Genomic DNA, 25,233 nt, shown 5'->3' on the forward strand with positions numbered 1-25,233 from the left:
TCTCTGTTTGAAGAAGAATATCCAGTTCACATCAGCTCCGTTTTTACATCGACATTTTTGAAGGAAAAGATTTTGTGTTTCCGACAGTCAGGAGCTTCATCGTTAACCACAGTGAATCCTGACGATCACATTTCATCAGAGATTCCTTTTCAACATAAAACTGAAGTTTAATCTTTAAGATTCATCGTCATGAACACGATTTCTCACTTTTCACCGTGTGCTGTAGATATTTTCCTGCGTACGCTGCTGCAGACCTGAATTGCAGTTCCTGTTTTTATGAGCAGTAATCAGTCTTTCCCTGAACTCAACCACTCTTTAGTCAGCTAACCCGAACTGTACCTTAAATACACTTTACTCGACCGCCACAGTCTGTCAGAGAACGTGACCGTGGCCTCTGCTCTGACTTCGATGGCTGTCATCTGTAAAAGACAGAAGATCTGCGGACTTCCAGCACGTGGATCCACTGAGGTAGAATAACTTGGTTTGGGTTCGGTGTTGTGTCTGCTGCGCCTCTTCCTGTCACGGTGGTGAGAATCACTTCCTCCTCTCACAGATTGCTATTTACATTTCAGGACGCCACGCTCCTTTCAGGACATTTCACGAGATCTGGTGGAGCAATTTTGGGGAAACCCGACCAGAAGGCTGTTTAAGGAGCTCGCCGTGGTATCTGCCTCCCAGATGTTTGGATTGTCCTCGTTAACCTCTTTATGAATCTGGTCTACCACAACGGCCGCTCCTCGGTTAGACTGAGAGAACGACCGCGAGACAACTTCCCCCTAAACTGGGCCAAATAAAGACAGACAGAAACAGGGTCCACCTTCTGCGGTTCTGTCAGGTTCCTGCTCAGTGTACAGTACTTTGTTCCAGATGACTTCAGAACAGCTCTTAGCGAGCGCAGGCAACTCCTCATCGATCGCTCCAAAACTAATACGCTGAGAGATTTAACAGCTACAGTTGTGTGGAGGGTGAGCGGCGCGCGGTGACGTGACGGACGGAGGACAGAAATACTTTGTACTTTTAATTCATCAGAATCATTTATTGGATTAAACACATCAAGGTGTTAAAAAAAAACACCAGAATGTTTTTTCAGCATTCAATCATCAGATCCTTTCAGGGGTTTTCCTTGTTTTTTACAAAGTAGTTAAAAGTCAAAGTAACTCCCAACAACTGGAATGGTGCTCAGTAGAGTGCATACCTCCACCGAGGCACAACGGTTCCCTGCTGTCGATTCCACTCCGAGGATTTAATGGAAAAAACAAAAGAAAAATCTCACAATGTGGACGAAAGTGAGAAAACATTCGTCCCTCAGCGGGTTGTCCCGGGCCAAGACCCGTCCTCCATCCAAGTCTGGTGGAACTGTGTCCTGATGACAAACCAACAGAAGCTCCTTCTGTCGGCTGAGCAGGTGGAAACTGTAGCGTTTGAGCAGCAGCCTGATGAAGTTCAGGCCCGTCAGAACCAATCAAACTAAAACAAACGAGTCCAAGTGCGAAGAGTCGAGGAGATATTTACCTCCTGCTGCGTTGGTTTGTCACAAAAAACTACTGACCACATTTGTCGGACTTGGCTGGCGGACGCGTCTCAGCCCAGTTTAACTCTTGAATCAATGAACCTGTGAAATTTGAATCTCAGATCACAGTTAAACAGTTACAGGTAGTTTTAGATTTCCAGTTTGATACTTTCATCAGAACTGAATTAAATGGAACTGTTGTGCCTTGGCAGAGGTATACGCTCTACTGAGCGCTATTCTAGTTTGATATATAACAGCAACATGATGGAAACAAATCGTATCTGTGTGGACGAAGGCCTGAAGACTTTCTGTTTCCAAACACACAGTTCTCAGATCAGTTAGCGATCAGTGAAAAGCCTTTAGCATGTTTCAAACCCGTCGCTAACGTTCAGCGACGTTTTGAAGCCAGAAAAGCTCAACATCAGATACTCAGACTGTCCATGTTGACTTCTTGCTGTTGCTTCTGGACTGAGTTGATTGGGGATAAAATAATTGAATTATTTCTCTTTCAAATTTACCAAATATTTTTGGACAGAACGGCTGCAGTTACGATGGTTGCGATGCTAAAAGCAAACAGCAGCTTCTCTCACATTAGCCGTGTTTCCATGAGGCACTGAGGAGAATATCACAGCAGAACATTTATGGAAACATTAACATTTAAAAAAAAAAAAAAAAACGCTCACTCATTTTTCTTTTTGTCTTTTGTGTATCAGAGTCCATGCATCACGTAGCTACGTAGCTAACACCGCTCCTCTGACCAAGTTACATTTTACGTGGCCTGGTCCATTTACTCTGATGTTTTATGGAAACGTGGTCATGAAGCCTATGAAACGTCTTTTTGGACCTCAGTGTCACGTGATGATGTAATTCTACAGTTTGGCGGCTCTGGAAACTGTCTGAAAGTCTGGCGCTTCTCCTGGAGGCTCGAGTCCACAAACTTCCAGGCTTGGAGTCAGAACAGACGTTATCTGACGTGTAAAAAGCACTTTTTGATTCTTGATGTGAACAACAAACTATCAATCTTCAGACTTCTGTCACATCATTACAGCCACGCTCTGTTTTACCTCCGTCTGTCGACTGACTTCATCACATTCACAGTTGTTGGTGGCGTCAGTGACTCGCTGGTTCTTTGACCTTCAGACTGTTTCGCTCTGAAAACACTGGGTGAAGCTGTGAGCGCTCAGCTAGCAGCGCTGCTCCTCGTGTCGGGGGAACTCTGCTGGAGATCCTCGAGAGACGAGCGACGACAGAGGCAGCAGAGAGCCGGAGCTCACAGGAGAGCGTGACACGGGTCAGCGGAGGAGGGAGAGATTTATGACGGTGGAGCTGTGGAGGTGTCTCACTGCAGAGCGAGCCTCCCCCGTGTCTCCACCTCCTCCACCCTTCCCTCCTGCAGCTCACTCTCTCCATCTGCTCTGATGCAGCTCAGTACAGCTGTGCTGCAGCCGCCCTCAGTATCCTCCCTCCGTCTGCAGAACACAGCCGGTCGGAGCCACTTCAGCTCTGCGACCCGACAGTTACCTGACCGGATCAAGTGGACACTTTTGACCCTGAGGACCTTTTTTTACAACTCATTTTCTGTGAGTGCTGACTGGGAACCTTTTGTGAGCTCAGGTGTTTGATCCGTCAGTCTTGGAGGAGTTTAAGGTGCAGACTGAGGTGCTTCAGGCAGATTTCTCACCTGGACTCTGAGGAAAACAGGATGGACTTCACTTACTTTTGGCTCCTCGCAACGACTCTGATGTTGATCCATCAACATCAAGGTAAACCCGCCTCCACATGTGTGTTAGCTCTGCAGGGCTGAGAGCTGCTGCAGCCCGAACACAGCTCAGATCTCAGTTTCTGCACTGCATGTTGACATTGTGTTAGCGATCATGATCTTTAATTTTAAGTTATTCCATCTGGTAGTTGTCTTCTATAGTTTGCCGTGTACGTCTGTACAGATGTTGATTCTTTCAGTGCCACCAATACTCAGCCAGCACAATAGATCCGGCGCTGCTCGACGGGTTGGCTCAAAGTTTGGTACAGAGGTTAAAGGTTCCTAATGATCCACTGATCGATCGGCTGCCGTGTTTTTTCGTGTTGCCTTCAGGATTAATTGTTAGAACAAATAGAAGCAGACTGAACACTGCAGCTAGAACATTACAGGACATGTCAAATCTCCAGGATGAGAAAGATGAAAATACATTATTATTATCATTATTATTATTATTATTATTATTATTATTATTATTATTATTATTATTAATACTATAGTGGAGGTTTTATTCTACATCATGACACGAGCAGCTGATCCACAGTCTGTGTTATATAACGGCTCGCAGCAGCTTCAGTGCAGCTGGACTGAGATGGACAGTAATTATCACTGTGACTAAAATGTTCAGATGAGTTTTAGGAATGATGCAGCCAGAGAAGTTTATAAGTTTGATGAAATGGTCGCTGCTCTCTCGGTGAGGTTCAACATGAAGCTCACCTCCTGGAAACACTCTGTTTGGTGTGAGTGAGGGTGGTGTCTGTAAATCATGTCGGAGTCGGGCCAGTTGAGAAATTCTGGGCAGATAGAGACAGAAACTACTGTTATTTAGTTGTGTTATTAATTCCTCCCCTTTGTGTCGGGAAACATCAGAAAACTGAACTCCTTCGAAGTCCATCTTGGAAAGAGCACAAACTCTTTGATCCAGATTTATGATCCAAACTTTGACGGTGTTCTTGAAGACGTTCAGTCTGAATGTGGCTGTCGTGGTGACCTGCGAGTCCTAAAACCCAGAAATCATTCAGTGTGTTTGCACATCCGGTCCCTTCGGTTTAAAGTCAGCGTCAAGTTCTTTGAGTGTGTTTTCAGTTAAATGTCTGTAATCAGGTCCGTGGTGACCTCATGCTGAAGATATCCACACGACATAAAATACACCATAACCAGTCTAATGAATAATAGGCATAAATTGTAAATGAGGCAGAGGGATGTTTTCTGTGGCGGGAGATGTTCACGCTGGCGCAGACTTTGGGATTTTTATCTTTCGTGGCCTTTTACACCCACAGGAACCTTTAACGCTGAAGGAAAGGAAGAAAACAATCACTTCTTCTAGCAGGATGAATACCTAAATGTCTCCTCTTCATCTGTGTTCCAAGTTCAGCCGCTTTCTCCTCCGTAACGTTCCAGAGAACACATCAGAGTCAAAGCTGTGGGGATTAAACATGGAGGCTGACGGGGGAAGAGGTGCTGCTGCTACTTACGTTGACCTTGTCATTAAAAAGAAATGGGGCTCGTGGTTTGGAGTCCTGAGCAGCCATAACTCCACTCATGTTTAACTCTGTACACCATCATCACAGCCACCAGCTCGCTGACACTTCAGGGCAACACTGAGCTGAGTCCTGGCCAGATGTCACCTCCATCACGTTAAAGAAATATTTGTGAGTCTTGGAGGGCGTCAGAGGAATCTGAGAGCTCCCCTCTGTCAACATCTCTGCTTCCTCCACCGTCCTGCCTCCAACCTCCTCACCGTCCATACGTTTATAACACTTCCATCTTGAATTCCGTGTCCATCGTGTCTGACAGCCAGACATCTGAGGCTTATTAGAGTCTGCAGCAGAAAACAGAGCCTTTAAATCACAGGACAACAGCAGCGTCTCTTCCTTTAACCACCATAGACACCAAATAAAACCTAATAGCCCATGTAAGTACAGGAGCAGCTGATTGAGCCGGGGAAAATGTCTGGATGTCTTCGCTTTGTAAAACCGTTACAAAGTTAAGTGGTGGATGGCAGGAAATGATAGAAGGAGAGAAACATGGCCGCTTCACGCCACTCGGGCCAAAGACACACAAGCGTTATTTTATCAGCGTTATAATCTTTATTTCTACCTGAACATGGTCAGCACAGATTAATGTAATTAACTTTGTGACACAGACACATCGAACAGCAGCAAAACTGAATGAACTCTGGAGATGATGTCATACCTGAGCTGTGCTCAGCAGAGGATCAGAGCCAAAATAAATAGTTTATTAGGTTAGTTTGTATTCTTACTCATAATTCTGAGACCAGCACTACATTACCCACAATCCCACAGTGTAACAGCAGTGTCTCTGATTGGTGGAGCTCCCTGTTGTCCACGCAGAGACCTGATGGCTGTTTTAACCCTCTGGGGTTTAACTGGCCACTCTTGACTACTTTTGATTTTACCATTAAATTTCACTGTATAAACTATTTACCTTGCCTTGTTTGGTATTATTATTTTCAGCACAACCTCACATGTGTAAGTTAGTAAATTTTTCATTTTGACATACTGTATTAACACGATGGACCTAAAATCACAAAAAAACTTAAAATCTGAGTTTTTTTACTGTGAAAAACATAAATATGTTTAACGAACCATTTTTAGTACTTATAATGCAAATATAAATTGTTTGTAAATTTCGAAAACTTATGCACAAAAGTTATATGTAACTAATTACATTTAAATGCAAGCGATGCCTCAGGCTCAGGTCTCTCTCAGCTCCTCCCTGCTCCACATTCAGCATCTCCTCATTGTTTTGACTCACAAAACAAAAAAGCGACTCCACTACTCACTAAACACACTACACAACACACTAATTATACACTCCAAACATGTTAAATGTCACAAATCTCTCAACTCTCAAAACTCACTATCACTATCACGGCCTCCATCACTGTCACTGCTGCTGTCACTCTTCCACCACCGTCCCTACCACAACCTCCCCTGTTCCTCAGCAACCAGATCACGTGGTTTGCCATATCATTTGTGATTGGGTTGTGGTGCCTTTTCCCACCAATAGGAAAAGGAGTGTCACATGTTTTTTTGCTTGCTAACACTTCCTGCTTGTGGACACTTTGATGAGAAAAGCTTGTTTTTATCGTGTCTTCCTGCACCAGACGTGCAGCAAACATGACAGCAGTGTTCACAAAAAAACTTGGCGTACATTATTTTTCATAAGTCCAGTTTTACTTGGCCTATCAACACAGTTGAAAAACTGGTATATAGTTTGAAGGCCGCTCCAACATGTAAGTTGGAAATTGGTCACGTGATTTGGACGTGCCGGTGCGTCAGTTGACCTCAGAGGACTGAACATGAGGACAGGTGTGAGCTGGTTTATTTGATTCTTCGCTCTGTCAACAGTCTTGTTCTCAGCGTTGTATCTTTGGGTTTTGCTTTGATCCACCTCTGAAACTCTTCAAATCATTTTCAGTTAGTAGGAAATTCACAAGATGGCGGTGGCTGTTGAGCTCTGTATTCAAAGTCCATGGAGTCTAAGACCTCCGGCATCATCACCAAAGTTCTCCTTTGACCCGCCCTTCAGTGACATCATGAGCAGTGATGTCAGCAGTGAGTCGACATCTTTGAACCCTGCTTCACAGAATCGTTAACATGTAACAGAACAATACCTGAGCGATGACGCGGTCCGACACTGAGCTCTTATTTGTCTCGTTCTTCTGCAACACTGCCTCCGCTTTGATATCATGAGCATCAAACATCTGGTTCGACTCTTTGCATGCTTCCCCAAGTTCATCTGCAAAGTCCGGGGTATCAAACTGTAAATAATAAGTTTTCAGTCCTTCGGCCAAGTCGTTGCTGCGATCACAGCCTGTGACGCTGACTGGCTTGTGTTCAGTTCCTCCATCGAGGAGGTTCTGTTTTCACCGGTCTCCGTTTGTTTGTGGGTTGGTTTGTCAACAGAATTACACAAAAACTACTGAAGAGATTTCCAGAGGATGGCTAGAGGATGGCTCCCAGCCCAGAACACACCTGTCAACTCCAGCTGCAGCTCCAGGAATCTTTTCCTCAAATCTCTTCAACACTGTAGGTTTAATGTCTCTTTTAACATTTTTGATAATGTCTCAGGGAACAAGATGTGGAGCTGGATGAGTTGTCGCCTCTACGGACTTTCTATCCTCAGGAGGAGGAGAGGAGGACTTTCTATCCTCAGGAGGAGGAGAGGAGGACTTTATATCATCAGGAGGAGGAGAGGAGGACTTTATATCATCAGGAGGAGGAGAGGAGGACTTTATATCCTCAGGAGGAGGAGAGAAGGACTTTATATCATCAGGAGGAGGAGAGGAGGACTTTATATCATCAGGAGGAGGAGAGGAGGACTTTATATCCTCAGGAAGAGGAGAGGAGGACTTTATATCCTCAGGAGGAGGAGAGGAGGAGTTTATATCCTCAGGAGGAGGAGAGGAGGACTTTATATCATCAGGAGGAGGAGAGGAGGACTTTATATCCTCAGGAGGAGGAGAGGAGGACTTTATATCCTCAGGAGGAGGAGAGAAGGACTTTATATCATCAGGAGGAGGAGAGGAGGACTTTATATCATCAGGAGGAGGAGAGGAGGACTTTATATCCTCAGGAAGAGGAGAGGAGGACTTTATATCCTCAGGAGGAGGAGAGGAGGAGTTTATATCCTCAGGAGGAGGAGAGAAGGACTTTATATCATCAGGAGGAGGAGAGGAGGACTTTATATCATCAGGAGGAGGAGAGGAGGACTTTATATCCTCAGGAAGAGGAGAGGAGGACTTTATATCCTCAGGAGGAGGAGAGGAGGAGTTTATATCCTCAGGAGGAGGAGAGGAGGACTTTATATCATCAGGAGGAGGAGAGGAGGACTTTATATCCTCAGGAGGAGGAGAGGAGGACTTTATATCCTCAGGAGGAGGAGAGAAGGACTTTATATCATCAGGAGGAGGAGAGGAGGACTTTATATCCTCAGGAGGAGGAGAGGAGGACTTTATATCCTCAGGAGGAGGAGAGGAGGACTTTATATCCTCAGGAGGAGGAGAGGAGGACTTTATATCCTCAGGAGGAGGAGAGGAGGACCAGGGATGGTTATTGAGCTTCTATACTTTTATCTTTAATCGAGTCTTGAAAAATGTCTTGATACCGCATTTCAATATCTAAGGAGTTAATCTCATCAGTGTCAGTGAGCCAATGAGCATGCAGCGTGCTTGTTGTGACAAGACCTAGTCGTGGTGATTGGCTGTCTGGAGGTCTGCAGGGAAAACACTAGGTTACGTCCAGAGACAGACTCAAGGTGTGCACAGGTCAGGTCAAAGTTCAGGAACCTTTGTCCAAGTCGAGGTCTGGGTTCAAGTCTCAACAGCCAGCCCTAATAATGGTTGAATATTTATGTTTGGGTGAGCTTTCAGCTTCCTGTCGTGCTCACTTTGTGTAACTGGGCTCCCTGAAGGTCAGAGGGTCAGAAGGTCAGGAGGTGCACCAGGTCCAGCGGTGGTCTGCTGCCCTCAGGGATTGTTGATGGGGGGGAGAAACTACCGTCAGACCAGTAAGACTTTTCCAGCCTGTCTGGAGACATCTGATTTCCAAAAGCTCCAAATTAGTCTGGGAGTTTAGGCTGGCTGTCTTGTCGGCCTCAGCACCTTTATTAGCTCCCAAGAAACTTGAGTCCAGCGGCGCTAGAACAACACGCTGGATGAACAACGCGCTGGATGGTGTTTAAACCCCTGACTGTGTTCTCTGAGTACACAATCACACCAAATTCATGTTTTTGGGAGGCTCCTACCTGCAGAGCGACTCCTGCCAACCCACACAGCCAGCTCCTGGATTAGGCAGCTCATCCGCCTGTATATTGTCAAATAATGTCGAACCCTGTGGAGCCGGGCAGACTCTCTCATAACAGGGCAAGAATTTAAACTTTGGCTTGGCAGTCTCTGCGGAGCCTGAACGCGGGTTTTGCCTCTTGAGGTTTCCCACATTTCTTCGTCTTTTTTTTTTTTTTTTTTACCCAAAGCCACAAAATCAAACTAACACAGACGTTTGCATGCACATGTACATAAAGTATGCAATCTGGCACACAAATTATAGCTGCACTCCGAGAGCAGAAAACAGTAAATGAAATTATGGGAGCAGGAAGCGTGCGTCGCTGCGAGGCCTGCTCCGAGGATTGAATAGATGCCAAAAGCGGAGACAGGAACCTTACGTCTAGGACCAAGTTATATGTTTCAGTCTATAAAGTATGATCCTTCCCCTTCAGCAAGGAAGCAATAAACTGCCGACTGTCAGCGAACAATCTGAAGTCACAGTCACATACAGAGAGAGACTGGCACAGATCCAAGGGAGGGTCGGCAGCGACACCTCAACCAGGAAATCAGGACAGAAAATGGTGACTGAAATGACAAATGTGAAATCACATTGCAATTGAAAGTCCTGTCAGGATCTGTTTTCTCGCCGGCTCCCTCCCAGTGAACATTTCATGCCTCCATAATTTGGTTAAAAAACATGTGTTTTTCTTTAAACTCTGGAACAATGTTATTATTTGTGGTTTGTCTCATTTTGGACATGAAGTCGGGGTCTGTTCAGGTCTGTCCTGTTTGTTTTAACATCTTTGTTAGAACCGCTCTGCAGCAACGTGAAACTGCTGATGGATCCGAACAAAGGAGTTAAGTGTTCAACATTGTTGTGGTCGGTCGGTCGGTCGGTCGGTGGCTGGTTGGCGGGTGGCGGGTGGCGGTTCTGCTGTATTAGCCCGCTGGGTTTCCAGGAGCAACATTATCTGCCCTCAGTGGGAAGTCAGAGAGAACTGAGGTGAACCAGCAACTGTGTTGGTTTGAGGTGTGGAAGGAAATTCATCATTATTCTCTCCTGAAATGTCTCAAAGCTGAAAGGTCAAAAATCAGACGTCATAAATTTGGTTGGGTGGACCAGAGACCAGCTCTGTGTTCCCTGGTTGGTTGGTTGGTTTGTTGGTTGGTTTGTCAGCAGGATCTAGTGAACAGGGCCCCGGAATAGATCCCTTAAACTTTTGTACAGATCCAGATAAAGAGATGGACCAGAGCTCGTTAAAACATTTTCATGAATTTGTCAGGGATGACGGGATCAACAGGTGGCTGGTATATGTTTGTTTGATACTGGATCAGGTTCACACACACACACACACACACACACCATGATATAATGATGTCCGGTCATGTGTTCAGCTAACTGCTGCTCTGTGTGAGATCACTCAGTTGCGATGGAAGTGATTAAAGAAGCTGCGTCTCAGTTTACTGTGATTATGTCTGTGGCCACATGGTGTTTATGTATCATTTAAAAATGATACGATAATAGAGTTCAAATAATGAGCTTATTGTTCCAAACAGCTGGGGGGAACAGAAGGCCAAAAACCAGACAGACAAGATATTAAACTGGAGATTAATGAAAGAATCATCTTTGAACTGATAAGTCAGAGGAGGTCCAGGCTGATGTCACCACATTGTTTGAGCAGCATGAATGCAAAGAAGAAGAAGAAGAAGAAGAAGAAGAAGAAGAAGAAGAAGAAGAAGAGTGGATTATACACTGATTTAGCCACCACAACATCACCAGACTCCCTTAACAAATGTAGTGATTTTAAGAGTTGTTGAGTTAAAACAAACTTTATAATGCAGTGAAACTGTCTCTGACAGATTCTCACTCATTGTGTCCTTGTTGTTCATTCAGCAAATGTTCTACATGAACTTCTTTCTGTCTTTGATTAGAAACATGGAGTCTGTCTCAGTGATGGATGGTAACACCAGGTCTGAACGGGGCCACAGGATGGAAACTACAGTCACTACACATGTTTAAAATCTGGAGAGAAAATAAAAGCTATACTTTAGTTTTTAATGTTTTTCTATTGTTTACACTCAATATCTACTTCGTCTAAGGTTCACATCATGTGTGTATAAATACAGCGCGATCTTGATGCAGGAATCTTTATTTAAACTGATGCAGAAACAGTGTCACCTATTCATGATCAATTATCAGATTCTGAGCAGCTAATTGCTCCCAGACTGACCTCGTGGCTCCAGCCTGTTTCCATCTGACCTTGTGTGTATGAACCCGTCCAGGATATTGCACTGGGCTGTGAATGTGTGAGCGTGTTTGTGGGAGGATATGTGATGACCGTGAATGAGTGGCGTGACATCTCCGAGCCGAATGAATTAAAACCCATCACATTCTCTCCACCGTCAGAACAAAACGCCTCAGTTCAGCCCAGTTTGGTTTGGCAGTCTGGAGGGAGACCAGGCAAACAACGAGGAAGGTCGTGCTTGTTTTCTGTGAACTCGTGCTGCAAGACAAACTCTAGATAAAGAGATTAACACTGATCAGCTTCCAAGTGTGAAACCAGTCCAGAGAGCAAAATGCCTCGATTCAAACTGATCTAGGATCCAACATGTAGGTTATTCAGTAAGAATAAATCATTATCATTTTATCGCTCTTGTTTTTGAACCTGATGAATTATCAGTTCTCCTCCTCATCCTCGTCCGACCTTTAATGTGACGTACGGAAATGAAACCATCAGCATCCGAGGGTTATAAAACTATAACTCTACAGAAGGTGTCCTGTCAGAGTAAAGTGTTCAACAGGGTTTGATGAGTTTAACGAACAGCAGCTCCAGTGTGCAGTGATGATGTGAGTCTGTCAGGAGGCTGCTGTGATGACAGGTGAGTGTCAGATCTCACAGCTGCAGGTGTGTCAGGATGTGTCCTTAAAGAGCGACCACCGTATTTTATTCTCTTATTTTATATATATATTTTATTTAAGTTCATACATAATGTTGCTTATGATCCAATAATGAAAATGTGAGATTATGATATAAATAATATTTCCTTTGCACTCTCATCACGTCCGTCGCTCCGCAGCTCCGAGTCGACTCAGCAGATCAGCTACAGACTCGTCACACGATCCTGAATTCTGTCCCCCAAACTGGACCAAACCAGAGTTGTGATTAGTTACAGCCAAACAAAACATGAAGTTCTGGTGGTTGTGAAGGACTTTGTGTCATCAGCTCTGCAGCAGTTTGTACCTGACATGAATCGCTGCTTTATTAGCTGTTTACAGTCGGACTGGGAGAGGATGAACGTTTCCTGCCAGGACGACGTTACGACGCTGGATCTAACACAAATGACGGAGGGAGATGAAACCATCGCCCAGCGTCCCCGGCACTGTGGTTCTGTTTCATGGTGACAGACACTTCTCAAACGAGGAGAGAATGTTCTGTTTGGCAAACGCACAACACAATCACTGTTTTTATCTTTAATCATAAGAATAATTCTAACATTGACTTTAAACGATTCGTTGCCGTCGTGAGCAGACACACCCGCGACTCCCCGAGTCACCCAGTCACATGTGACGAGAAACTGAATGAACTCTGTGAACAGACACATGGACCAGCTGGTATCAGAGGAGGTTCTGGTCTCAAGACAACGACTGAGCCTGACGATGTTTCTTGTTCCAGGTCGTCAGATTTCACCCTGCTGCTCCAAACCAGTCACCGCTGGTTACACTGGAGACTCATTTATGCCCAACGTTCGATACAGACGCAGCCGTCCGTCTGTACTTTGTGTTCATATCCAACGTCTTTCTGCACAGTTCCTGAAAGACTACAGACCAACAGAGAAGTTCCTCCAGTAATCATGTCGCCAGTAGTTCCAACAACACCCGACCACAGGACCAGAGGAAGAAGTGTTGAAAACAGCTGAACTTTTTAAAGTTTTAAACATCTGTACGATGTTACTTCAGCCGGCACAGAGACGAAGGCTGCATCTGGATCTCCGCCCTCTGGACTTCAGTCAGACTGTGTCGGGGCTGCGAGGGCGTGAGACCGCCAGGCTAACACCAGCAGCACCGGAGATGTCGGGAGATTTGGACGCAGCTGAACAGTGACTACAGAACCTCCGGGAGGAGGCTGGACGGTGGCGGAGGAAGAGTAGAGTTTGACCCTGAGTGTCGCCCTCTTGTGGTCGTATTGTATAACATCCATGTTACTGTGATGGACACCTGGAAGAAGTTGGACGGTGACGGTTTCATGGTTTGTGTCTGTTCTCTCACATGAAGGAGAACAAAGCAGCTTTCCTTCAGCTGCAGAGTGACGCTGCAGCGCCGCCCTGCTGTCAGCTGCGATCCTGTCAGAGGACATGAAGCCTGCGTGTGTCTCTGGTGAAGACACTTTGTCAGACTGAGCTCCTCTGGGAGACTTTGACATGTTGGCTCCATCTCTTACTGTCCTCTGTGTCTTCTGACTCATGCCTGCTTTACTTCTGCTTGATAATGATGTTGAGAAATCAAAGCCATGAAAGTTTTAATATTGTTGGAGACAAAAAAGACCACAAGTGCCCACATGACTTCAGCGTCCTGGGACTGATGTCAGAGCGAAGGCTTGGACGTCAAAGTGTCTCTGGGAAAACGAGCTTCTCTGAGCTTCTTTGGAAACGTTACACGAATAACAACCTCAAATATTTGATTCTGTGGGACACGGCGCTATAAAGAGTGGACCTATACCATTTATGGTGAGAGAGGTGTTATTTTGTGTAAATCGTTTAAGTCCCTGTGAGGACGCCCAAACATTCCCCTGTGTGCACGGAGCGCCGGATCAAAGGCTGCCTGGTGCCGCCGGGCTTTATGGGCTCTGTGCCGTCTTTAATACGGACATGTGTGCATGAGAACCAGTTCAGGTGTCGAGTTACAGGACGACGCTCAGCTCTAAAGACAGAAGTTCACACCTGATACCAACACGTCTTCATCACAGCAGAATCTGTGGGTCAGGACATCCATTCCAGCAGGATCAGCCGCTATTCTCTTCTCTCCACCCGACCCGAGGAGTCAAAACGTTAACCTGCAGCGGTACCTGAGGAAACCACGACAGCATCACAGATGGTGGCTTTATTGTCATTGCCAGAGATTCTTCATTGAGTTTCTTGGGAAGAGGGTTCACTCCGGACGGATTGAAAGAACTAAATGTGTTTCTATCTTTTGTTTATTGAAAGCTTCTCAAGGATTCAGCGGACAGTTGTTGAGACATTAACAGCATTTACATTTTACTGAATATCGCTGTCAACCGTGGAAATAACGTATCGATCCGCCTCCTGTTCTGACCGCGACGCTGCTGCACAGTTAGGAGACGAGGACGATGCTCCAGATGTTTTGGAGGACGTCTCTCTGAAGCAGCTCGAGTGGCTCGACTGAATCCTAAATAAAAATGTCAATCTTAAAAAATAAACTGTGTCTGTGAGCTGTCAGTGTAAGAGTGAACGCATCATTAACCAAGACAACATGAACATCACAGCAGGTCTGATGTTAAAAACCTAATGAAGCTGTTCAACACTGACTCTGTTTGTTTCAGTGGTCATAAATAACCTTCTCCACCTCAGCTGAAGCACTTAGCGGTTTGCTAAAACTCCCTAAATCACTTTGGTGTTTTTTCCCTCTCGTCAAATCGGCCTCATAACATTTAACGACATTTTAATGACACGTTTGACTTCAGTGATGTGATGGACATGAACCCATCAGGAAACATAATCTATAGGTAATAATCAACACTAAACAAACACTGCTAGCTGACCTCCTCCTCCTCTTGTGCTCCACAGCCTCCACCTTCTCCATCACCAGCCCCACAGTGGAGGAGGGCCCCCGGGCGCAGCTCCCCCACACGGCCCACCGGCGAGAGAAACGCTGCTCCTGCGAGAACCAGAAAGACAAAGAGTGCATTTTTTTCTGCCACATCGGCATCGTCTGGGTCAACACCCCGAGGTGAGTCGCCGTCAGAGAGGTTTGTTTTCACAGTAATGGAGCCGGCGGCGTGCTGATCCGTGTTACAGTTTAAAACATGATAAATAATGAAACACAGCAAAGATAAGAAGCGATCAATAATCAGTGCGAGACCTCCGAGGGGTGTGAAGGTCTGCTCTGCAGCAGGAGCTGGCAGGGCTGCTGGGGGAGGACGGGAGGCGGCTGCAGGCCAACACTCAGACAAACCTGCAGCCTGAAGCCAAGTCCAGCCGAGCGACAGTAACAGGATCACAAGTACAACCACAGTACTTAACGGCAGCGTTACGGATGTTTTCCATGTTTGTTGGAAGTTTGTAAGAAACAGCAGATTCAGTTTGAGCTCAGTGTGTTCAGATACCAGATACCAGAGAACCGATGCCGATATGAACGATGTCGCGTCACGTATGTACAGCGTGGCCCGACTCGCTCCGACACGCTGGTGCTGAACTGCGACCTGTTTAACATTCAGGACCTTTGACCTCACGTGTGAATCTGTGTGGCAACAATCAACCTTCACTTCATGTTACGTGTCTGTGTGTGGAGAGGAAACTGCTGTCGGCTGCAACAGAGAAGAAGTTATTGTGGTTGATTCTGAATCGATGTGAAGCAGGACGTGTCTCAGTGATCCGCAGATGAAGTCCTCCAGCACAACACATCGCTCTGCTTCCTACTACAGACTTGATAACTGGCTGAAGTCACTTCAGTCAACACAGAAATAACCTGAACGTATGATTTTATGTGCTCACACACTGTATTCTCCTCATTTCCTCGTCCAGATGTTCATATTTTTAAGTCCCTGCCCTCAAATAGGAAGCAGGCGCGCAGCTCCTTCACAATTGGTAGCAATTAACTTCATTTTAGTTCAGTGTGCACAAGGAACGAGCGAGCAGTCAGATGTGGGCCAGCTAATAAGAAAGAGCACCTTTCCTAACGAAGGGTAATTTCTGCCGTGTTTCCTCTCGCTGCTTCTAAATAGCTCGTCTTAACCCTTTAACACGAAGCCGCCGAGGAGACCGCCAAGAGTCTGAAATCAGTGCGGTCGGACCCACGAACTCCAAACTGCTCACAGTCTGCTGCCACGACGGATTTAACCGATTACACTGAGAAACACGTGCAGCCATTGATCATTACGAGCTCGTTAAGACTCATAATCTCAGCGCTCTCTAATAACTTAACCAACCTGTGTGATTGTGTCCCAACACGCCGTCATGTGTTGTTCCTGTTGCCACCGAGACACATTTGAGATGCATTAAGCTGCGAGGGAGGAAGAGAGCGGTGTCACAGAAATAGCTTCCAGAGATGATCCAAAAACAGCCCGGGCAGCGGCGGACCCTCTCACTAAGGCTCAGAGCGTTGCTTTAGTCTAAACATAGCAGTGCGGTGAGGAACCCTCATCATAAAACCAGTTCCCATCACTGAGGCGACCAGTAAACTGTGTGGACCACACCAGCTCCCGAGGGCGCCGCGCTTCCTCCCACCATTTTGTTTGTGATACGTAAACTAGAGAACCCAGAACTGCATCTGCAGAGGAGAAGAGATCAGGTTCTGCTGGTCCTGCAGGTCCTGGTTCTATGGATCTAGTTGTGTTAAGGATGTTCTGGCACGGGTTCTAGTGCTGCCTGAGCAGTGACTAGTGCTTCTTGGAATCAGCAGGGAGGTTCTGATGGACTTGTGGTTCTAGAGGTCACTCAGGTGGTTAAGTGGACTTGCAGGTGGATCTTATGGTCCTTCAGGTTCCAGTCACAGGCTGTTCTCATCACTGAAGCGGTTCTAGGAGGTGTTGGACGTCTCTGTGTGGTTCTTCTAATTTCTGCCCCACGAGCTCGACCTCACCTGGTGTGAATATATCAGATCACCTGTGTCTCAGGGCTCCTGGAGACCAGTAAACACAGAGGTGTGATCAGTAGGATTTGTCCCAGCTATTCCTGAACGCACCACAAAGACAGTTGATTGTTGAGTCTCATTCCCAGGACGTCAAATAGACACATGTTGGGTTGGTAAAGCGTCCCGAGCAGCAACAAAGAGAGAAAATCAGAAACTCTCTGCAGATACGAGACACTAACACGCCTTTTCTCCACATTCCAGCCTCCCTCTCTGTCTGTTTACGGCTTCTTACAGCTTTTACGTCTTTGTCTCGTCTCGCTGCGTCTGATTGGTCCACATCAGTCTGCTGATGTTGGGAAATAACAAGAATCCAGAATTCACCTCAGATGCATCAAACTAAAGTAACGAGGCTGTTCTGAAGCTGAGAGGAGGAGAAAGTTCAGGTGTAGAGAGGAGAAGTCACACAGAGACTGAAGTACAGATACATGAAACATGAACTGCAGGACAGTAACTTAGTATCTGTAACTTCTCACCTCTGAGTAAGTCGATAATGACTGAATTGTCATTTTTGGGTGAACTGTTCCTTTAAATGACAACATACTTTCAGTGTAAATGTTATTTTGTGAGATTGGACGTTCCGCTCTGATTTGTATGTTTTGGATTTATTTCACCCTCTCAAGTTTAAAATTAAACACTTCAACCCGTCGAGATCTCCAAACATCCAGCAGGGCCGCGATCCAAACTGCAGACGGGCTAATGGGCGACAGCGAGCCTCCTCCAGGACGCGAGTCACCTTCAGTGAACTCACACAGCACAGTTTACGTAACAGCTGCCATTTGGTGGACACATTGATCCAGATCACTTCCAGTCAAACTGTCCTCTGAACAGTCTTCAGACGCTGCTGAGTTCTTATCTGACTTCTTGTTTCCACAGATATGACGCTGGCTGTTCGCACGGTGTTGTGTGTGTGACGTTGTGTTAGTGTTGTTCATATACACTCCCACATTACTGCATGAGTGTGAGAGACGAACTGTTAGACTCCCTCGAACCCTCGCTGAACCACTTCCTGTCTGCGGCGTGGTCGCTGCCGTACAGACGTCTGTCACCTGATCGCTCTCATGCTGACGGAGAGTTAAAACAGCGAGTTTCTCAGGCAAGTTCTGCACATGTAAACAGCTTCTTCTATGAGGAATTCTAAGCAGATTTATAGAGTCAATATTGGTGGCAAACTGCGTGAGTATGAGTCAGCTGCTGAAGAGCTGCAGAAACCACAGAAATGTGGCAGCCGGGCTGTTTGATATTAGAATCGGTGCTTTTTTAAGCCTAGTTCTGTACTGAAGTGAACGAGATACAGACTCATACTTCTCCTCAACTGAAGATGGTCTGCAGCCGTAATGTGAGCAATGATGCGTTCACTTACCTCGGGGAACAAGCGACATAATGATCTGCAGTCATAAACTCATTTCACCTCAGAGACTGATACTTTGGAAACCTGCAGTGTGACAGCGGTCAAAGTAAAGAGCGTCACGCTGTTCTGACAGTTGTTTTGAAGGCAGGAAACGATCACACGTGACCTCTGACCCGGACTGAAGTGGAACCGGGCTGTACGCAGAGACGAGCAGAGCAGAAGCTGTAACTCACAGAGCTGCAGTTCAGTCGCTCAGGTCACTGAGATTTATTCGTCCCTGTGATGGAGAGCAGCAGTCAGAGTGGGAGAGCTCACTGAACCCTCCACAGATACGTAGAGACATTAAAGGTGGAAGTGAAGCCAGCGGAGAGATAAGAAACAACTTAAAGTTAACAAAGTGTAGAAAGGAAAATAAATGGCCGAGCGGACAGAAGCTGGGAGAGGAGGGCTGCACATGAAAGGGTCACATTTTATCACAAAGTGGAAATGGGAGCCAGATGTTTCAGCGTTTAAAGGGTTAACTTTGGTATTTTTCAACCTGGATCCTATTTTCCCTTGTTGTTCAGTCTCAGTGACTAACAGGGACGACAGTTTCTGGAGCAGGTCGAGTGATGAAGGAGTCCGCGGGGCGAACACACGTCGTCACAGAGCTGTTTTTAGTCTCTGACAGCGCTGAGAGATTTAAAGAGAGAGATCCTTTAACCAGAAACAAACACACCAGACTCCATTTACAGAAAGACTCATTTAATCGATGCAAACCAAACTTCACTCAACACTAAATCTAACTCACCAGATCCGTCTCTGCTCTGCACCAGCTCTGGTTCGGTCCAAATAACCTGCCAGTCCAGAGATGTAAATCTAAACTTTATTCAGGTGTCACAGAACATGTTGGTTTAATTACTTTGTTTATCTTTTAAATATGACTTTCATTCTCTTATTGTCAGATGAAGGTTGTGTTGTGTTGTGTCGTCTGTCTGAAGCCACCAGACTGCATTTACAGAAACAATCCTTCTAAAAGTGGCCCAACAGACGACAGAACCAAACCATCGAAACCATAACCGCACAGTCTGACTCTGCTCTGGTGGAAATGAATCCATAATGCAGCGAGTTGGACATGAAGATGTGAGGAGAGCAGCGAGAGAGAGGCCGCCATCAGGGAGGCCGCCGTCAGGGAGGCCGCCGTCAGGGAGGCCGCCGTCAGAGAGGCCGCCGTCAGAGAGGCCGCCGTCAGAGAGGCCGCCGTCAGAGAGGCCGCCGTCAGGGAGGCCGCCGTCAGAGAGGTCGCCGTCAGAGAGCCCGCCATCAGGGAGGCCGCCGTCAGAGAGCCCGCCGTCAGGGAGGCCGCCGTCAGGGAGGCCGCCGTCAGAGAGGCCGCCATCAGGGAGGTCGCCGTCAGAGAGGCAGCCGTCAGAGAGGCCGCCATCAGGGAGGTCGCCGTCAGAGAGGCCGCCGTCAGAGAGGCCGCCGTCAGAGAGGCCGCCGACAGAGAGGCCGCCGTCAGAGAGGTCGCCGTCAGAGAGGCCGCCGTCAGGGAGGCCGCCATCAGAGAGGCCGCCGTCAGAGAGGCCGCCGTCAGAGAGGCCGCCATCAGGGAGGTCGCCGTCAGAGAGGCCGCCGTCAGGGAGGCCGCCGTCAGAGAGGCCGCCGTCAGGGAGGCCGCCGTCAGAGAGGCAGCGAAGGAAAACAGCGAGCAGAGCCAGAATCCTTCCACATCCATCAAGACCGTGGATTTATTTTCACCAAAAACTGAATGGATGATTGTTGGTTTTGTGAGTTTTGTAAGTGTGTTCTGGGTGATAAAATGAATGATTCTGTAAATGGAGTCTGGTGGCTTTGGCGAGATCAATATAACATCTGTTTGTGGTAAAAGGATCATATTGGTCCACAGTCTCTCTGATCAATGATCTGATCCAGTTACTGACACAAACGGATGATTTTAATTTTATTGTAAGAGAGTAAAACTCACAGAAACCATTTTGTTCTTTGTCTTTCCAACAATCAGCAGCTCTGTTGGGTGATTGTTAAATTAGACATACATGTAAAAATTACAACTTTCAGCTTGAAATATTACAATTAAGAAATATTGTTGTTAATATTATGACTTATGAGCCAGAATATTTTCACATGGATTTATTTTGACCATAGCAGAGTCAATGAATAAAATGACTGATTCTGTAAATGGAGTCTGGTGGCTTTGGACGCAGCAGTTTGTGATTAAACTAAAAGGATCTTCAGTTTTATCTGTGAGGAAAGTTTCCACCGTGCTGTCAGACGCTGCAGATAGCAGTCTGAACCTGTCAGCGACTGAAGGAAGCTCCTAAAGTAGAAACATGGGAAAATTCACCTTTCGTCAATATGATTAAAAAATTATTTGTCACAACTCAAATCTGAACGTCACATTTTACGGACGATAAAGCCGCAGTTTTATTTGCAGGTTTTTCCTCGTTGTAACTTAGCGGTGGTGCTGCTGGCGGCCGTCCCTGTGGTGGACTCGACCACACCAGCAGTCCAGCTGTGAATCCCCCTCAGACCTGCAGCCGGCTCAGCAGTCACACTGGCACCAGATGGATCAGCAGCCGGATGATTCACTGCAGCTGCAGAGCACTTCAACAGAAAGTTGACTGAAAGCAGGAAGCACGTTTCAAACCGCGGTGTCGACATCTGCACTCATCACCTGACTGCTGAAGCTTTCAGTCCCTCTCACTCTATAGGGAGGAAACATTTCAGCGCGACCAGAAGAAGACGTAGATGCGTTGCAACATCACCAGACTCCCTTAACAAATGTGGTGATTTTAAGAGTTGTTTCATGAGGAGAAACTCAACAAACTGTGAAACTCTGTGTCTGACTAATTCTGCATTATTTGCTCCTTCTTGTAAATTCAGCAGCTGTTCTAAACGATCTTCTGTCCGTCTTTGTGTGGAAACAGTCTGTTTGTCTGTATATGGAGGTGCAGGTGCTCACTCAGACTCTTTGTGTCTTCCAGCCACCTGGTTCCTTATGGATTTGGTTCGGTCCGACTCAGGAGGGAGCTCGGCCGCTGCCTCTGCACCGACACTCAAGACGGCGAGTGTTTGAGCTTCTGCTCCGTCCGGACGCAAACCGAGTGAGGACGCACAAACACACATGATCAGGATCAGGATGGCAGCCGACCTCCACCGTCACAGTTCATGTCACAGATTCTCTCTGACACAGTGATTTAAAAACGTCTCTTAACTTTAAGGGACCTTGTAAAATCCTACAGCTGCGCTCCAAATACCTTTTTGAAGTTTGGCTCTTGGAGCTGAATGTAAATGATCCTGAGTGTTTTTCTTGGATGTTCGAGGAGAATTTAAAGCCAATCCAGTGAGAAATAAGGAGTTACTGAGAAGACACAATCACTGACACGATGACATTCAGCGCTGAGGGACAAAACTTCATAACTTAAAGATATTTGGAGTCCAGCTGCAGGTAAAATGAAGTGAACTGAATTTTCTACATGAATTATTTCAGGAAAATCCGTGACATGACCTGGGAAAGGTTCTGGGTTCTGGATGAGTGGCTGAGGAGTGACCCATAAATTAAAACACATATTTTAGGAACAATAACTAAACCCCAGACTGTTCTTTCCTCTCATTTTTGTTGTTTTTTTTCTTCAGAGGAGAAAACGCTGCGTTGAAGAGGAAGACTGACAAACAGTCGAAGCGATACAGAGGTGCATTGTGGGAAAAAAGGAGCCGACACGCGCTCAAACAGACCTGAGGCGAAGAGGTCCGACTGAGGAGAGAACGCAGACGGAGCCGTTAGTTTGTGTACAGTGTGTAATGTTCATGTAGTGATGGTGACTATTAGGATAGGAGTGCTGACCCCAGACCAGCTCATCTCTGTAACATTTGGCTGACGTGCAGGAAGGGAGTTGAACCTGTGACCTCTCTGTCACCGGATGATCTCAGCTGATTTGTCACAGCGAGAAGAAAAAAAACAAAACAGAATCATATTTGAGTCGAGGCTGCAGCCCGACGCCGCCTGTGATTCTGATTGTAACTTTAGTATTTAGTGGGTTTACAGTAAAGACGCAGACGAGTCAAACATTATTCTACGTGTCATCATCGGTCACCTGATGTATAATATCTGACAGACGGCTTCAAAACTCATCGCTCACACCGCCGCCTGTCGTCTGTAATAAATCCTTCATTTCACAACTTTTCCTTTCAGAATTCTGATTATAACGTCAGAGAAAGTCTGAAGTATATCTGTGTCGTCAGTGTTTAGAAGTCTTTGTCTGAATGAGAATTGAAATAATAATAATACTACTAATATATTTTTTAGCTTCACAGTTTGTTTGAGTGAAGCGACCACAGCGACGTCACAGCTTCTGTGGCAGCTTCACTTTTTCCTCCAACACGTCAAACATCTCAAAGTGAAATATAACACATATTTATTTCCTGTCCGCTGGCGTATACTCGCAGTGATTAATCTCTGAGCATGTGGAATATAACCTGAGTAGATATGTAGATACAGATCTCTGAACGCTTCTGCTTTCAGGAGCGCCTCCTCGCTCTGTCATCAGAGGTCAGGAGGTGGAGACGTGACCTTTGACCGGAGGTGACGGGAACTCACCTGAGGAGCTGTGACCATATAATCAGGTTATACAGCTTCTTCACTCCCATCATAAAAACCACAGCAGACTCGTCTCCCTCGCAGCAGAACAGAACCTCTCCTGAATCTGTTGGTTCTCGAGGCTGAACGAGCTTCATTCCATCAGCGAGGCTGTTTGATCTCAGTCGTCAGTCCGACGTGTTTCAGTCTCGTTCATGCTGTTCCGCGTCACGCTGCACTCACACAACCATGAAAACGACGGACTTGAACAAAAGTTGTCATCAGAACCTCCTCACACTGAAACACATTTTATCTGAGCCAAGTGCAACACTCAGAGTTCTGTTCCGCGCTGAGATCCTCGAGAACGCGCTGGATGACTGATATCAATCATCTCAGCGAGCAGCAGGCGGCTCTCCGTCCTGCTAACACAAACATCACGTCTCAGAAACAGGATATTTCCTCCAGATATGAATATAATGAAATCCAGCAGTTCAGCGAGTCGTGGAGCAGAACTCGTGTTGCATTTCGCCTGATTCTGTCCTGATGTTCACGTCTTCAGCCTACTTCATCTGTAGAACGGCTTTTGTCACATGTTCTGAACACGACGCTCTTCAAATGTATAGCATCATATATGTACGTATGTTGATTATTTTATTGATATTTATTTTGTTAAAGATTTTTAAATTACTTAAACACAATAAAAACAAAACGACTCTGGAACGTCTGACGGAGCTGATTTTTAAATGTAAACTATTCATGGTCTCTTTTTCATGTCTCATGTTGTTCAATACAGTTACTGTTTGTTATAGTTTGTGTCAGATTTACAATGGTTTCATGCTCACAAATGTTGAAATGCCATTTTGAAAAGTGGTCTCTGGCCTGGCAGCTGTGAGAATTTGTCCAAAATGTTTTCCTGCCACAGAAACTCCGGAAAACATCTAGTCAAAATATCCAGTGGTCTCACTCTTAGAAATGGTGGATGCTGTCTCAAACAATGGTGTCTGGCTCAGCAGCTGTCATCTTTTGACTTTGTCTCAAAGTCTTGTCAAAAAATCACATTTTGTCTTGTCAAAAACAGCTAGAAAAACAAGACATCTCGAAAATATTCAGTGGTTTCATGCTTGCAAATATTGAAATGCCGTCTTGAACTGTGGTCTCTGGCTCGGCAGCTGTCATGTTTTGATTTTGTCTCAACATCTTGTAAAAAACACATTTTTGTTGCCACACACGCATCTGAAAAATCTTCCAACGTCTCCTGAAAGATATCCATTGGCTTCATGCTCATAAAAGGTGCAGTGCTGTCTTGAGCAGTGTTCTCTGGCTCGGCAGCTGTCACGTTTTGGCTTTCTTATGACATATTACATTAAGAAAATCCAATTTTGTCACCAAAAAAACAAAAACAAAAAGTCTAACCAAACTGCGGCTGTGTGGACGGTCTGGCAGTCGGTCCTGGTGACGTTTGTTGTCTTCGCTGTCAGCAGCCGGTTGGCGGTTTGATTCTGCAGCAGTACACTGAATATCAGATACTTTAAGACTTTTACTCGAGAACTTTTCTAATGGCTGATTTTCACATTAACCACAGTAATATTTTAACACTCTACTTTTACTCCAACACGACTTCAGAGTACTTTCTGAATGAGACATGAGCTGTTAATTTAATGCAAGCAGACGTATGAAACTGAATAATTAAGACAAACGATGATTCTCCAGTTTTAGTTTTGAGATTTATTAAACACAAGCGGACGTCTGGCTCCAGTGAAGCTCGTCAGGCTGCTGGACGACGACGTGAATTCACTCCGATCCGTCTGTCGGCATCACAAACAATAAATCCACAGCAGCTCATCAGTGGAGTGGATTTTTTCACTGCAGCTGAACAGAACCGGTGATGATGGAGTTCTGTTGGTTCAGCTGGTTTCTGCTCTGAGCACACGGAGCTGATACAACAGCGCCGCCTGGTGGTGTCAGTGCGAGCTCACAGCTGGTCACATCGTTCTGTTCAGTGAGGTGAGGCGAGCTCAGTGAGAGGAAGCAGACTGAAGCCTCAGATGTGGTAAAGCTGCAGGTCGTCTGTCACTGATGCTCCCTTGAGCAAGGCATTACTCCTAAAACTGGCCCGGTGCAGGCTGAGGACAGGAATGACTCACTTCATTTTCCTTCTTTATAAATCTGTCATACATCATCAGCTTCATTCTGGTGTTTGAGGAAAATCAAAAATTTGACTCAAACTTTATGAACATAAATAAACACGAATGCTGTCTGAAACTGAAGAATACATTCTGAAATGGTTCACACTGTCATTATAATTCAAATGCCAGAAACTGACACTTTTTACAAGGAGACAAACAACTTCAGCTGAAACATTTAATGCTGAATTTACAACAAGGA

General features: G+C 45.8%; 1 protein-coding gene and 1 long non-coding RNA gene across 3 annotated transcripts; one reads left to right on the plus strand and one right to left on the minus strand.

The window, feature by feature from the left end:
• The first annotated feature begins 1,123 nt into the window (after positions 1–1,123).
• Positions 1,124–23,555, plus strand: si:ch211-202p1.5 (uncharacterized protein LOC103909337 homolog). 2 transcript variants are annotated; one of them, XM_037086963.1, is made up of 4 exons: positions 1,124–3,273; positions 14,860–15,022; positions 21,257–21,376; positions 21,909–23,555. In XM_037086963.1, the coding sequence occupies exons 1-4, from the start codon at positions 3,213–3,215 to the stop codon at positions 22,009–22,011; spliced, it is 447 nt and encodes a 148-aa protein (XP_036942858.1). In that variant the 5' UTR covers positions 1,124–3,212; the 3' UTR covers positions 22,012–23,555. The 2 variants fall into 2 exon arrangements, with proteins under 2 accessions (XP_036942858.1, XP_036942859.1); XM_037086964.1 differs by lacking the exon at positions 1,124–3,273 and adding an exon at positions 11,846–11,937.
• LOC119012822 lies at positions 14,232–18,586 on the minus strand. The gene is made up of 3 exons (XR_005072609.1): positions 18,285–18,586; positions 14,835–14,950; positions 14,232–14,461 (listed from the first exon to the last, which is right to left on the minus strand). It is a non-coding gene; the product is annotated as an uncharacterized LOC119012822 (long non-coding RNA).
• Positions 23,556–25,233: the final 1,678 nt, after the last annotated feature.

This window comes from Acanthopagrus latus, chromosome 22, assembly GCF_904848185.1.
Source record: "Acanthopagrus latus isolate v.2019 chromosome 22, fAcaLat1.1, whole genome shotgun sequence".
In the NCBI taxonomy this organism is placed as follows: Eukaryota; Metazoa; Chordata; class Actinopteri; order Spariformes; family Sparidae; genus Acanthopagrus; species Acanthopagrus latus.

What these genes read in the sequence shown, in the direction of transcription:
- si:ch211-202p1.5 (XM_037086963.1), top strand. Translation starts at nt 3,213, where the DNA reads ATGGACTTCACTTACTTTTGGCTCCTCGCAACGACTCTGATGTTGATC. An exon ending in GTCTGGGTCAACACCCCGAG is followed by an intron (nt 15,023 to 21,256) that starts GTGAGTCGCCGT and finishes TGTGTCTTCCAG; the next exon opens with CCACCTGGTTCCTTATGGAT. An exon ending in TCCGTCCGGACGCAAACCGA is followed by an intron (nt 21,377 to 21,908) that starts GTGAGGACGCAC and finishes TTTTTTCTTCAG; the next exon opens with AGGAGAAAACGCTGCGTTGA.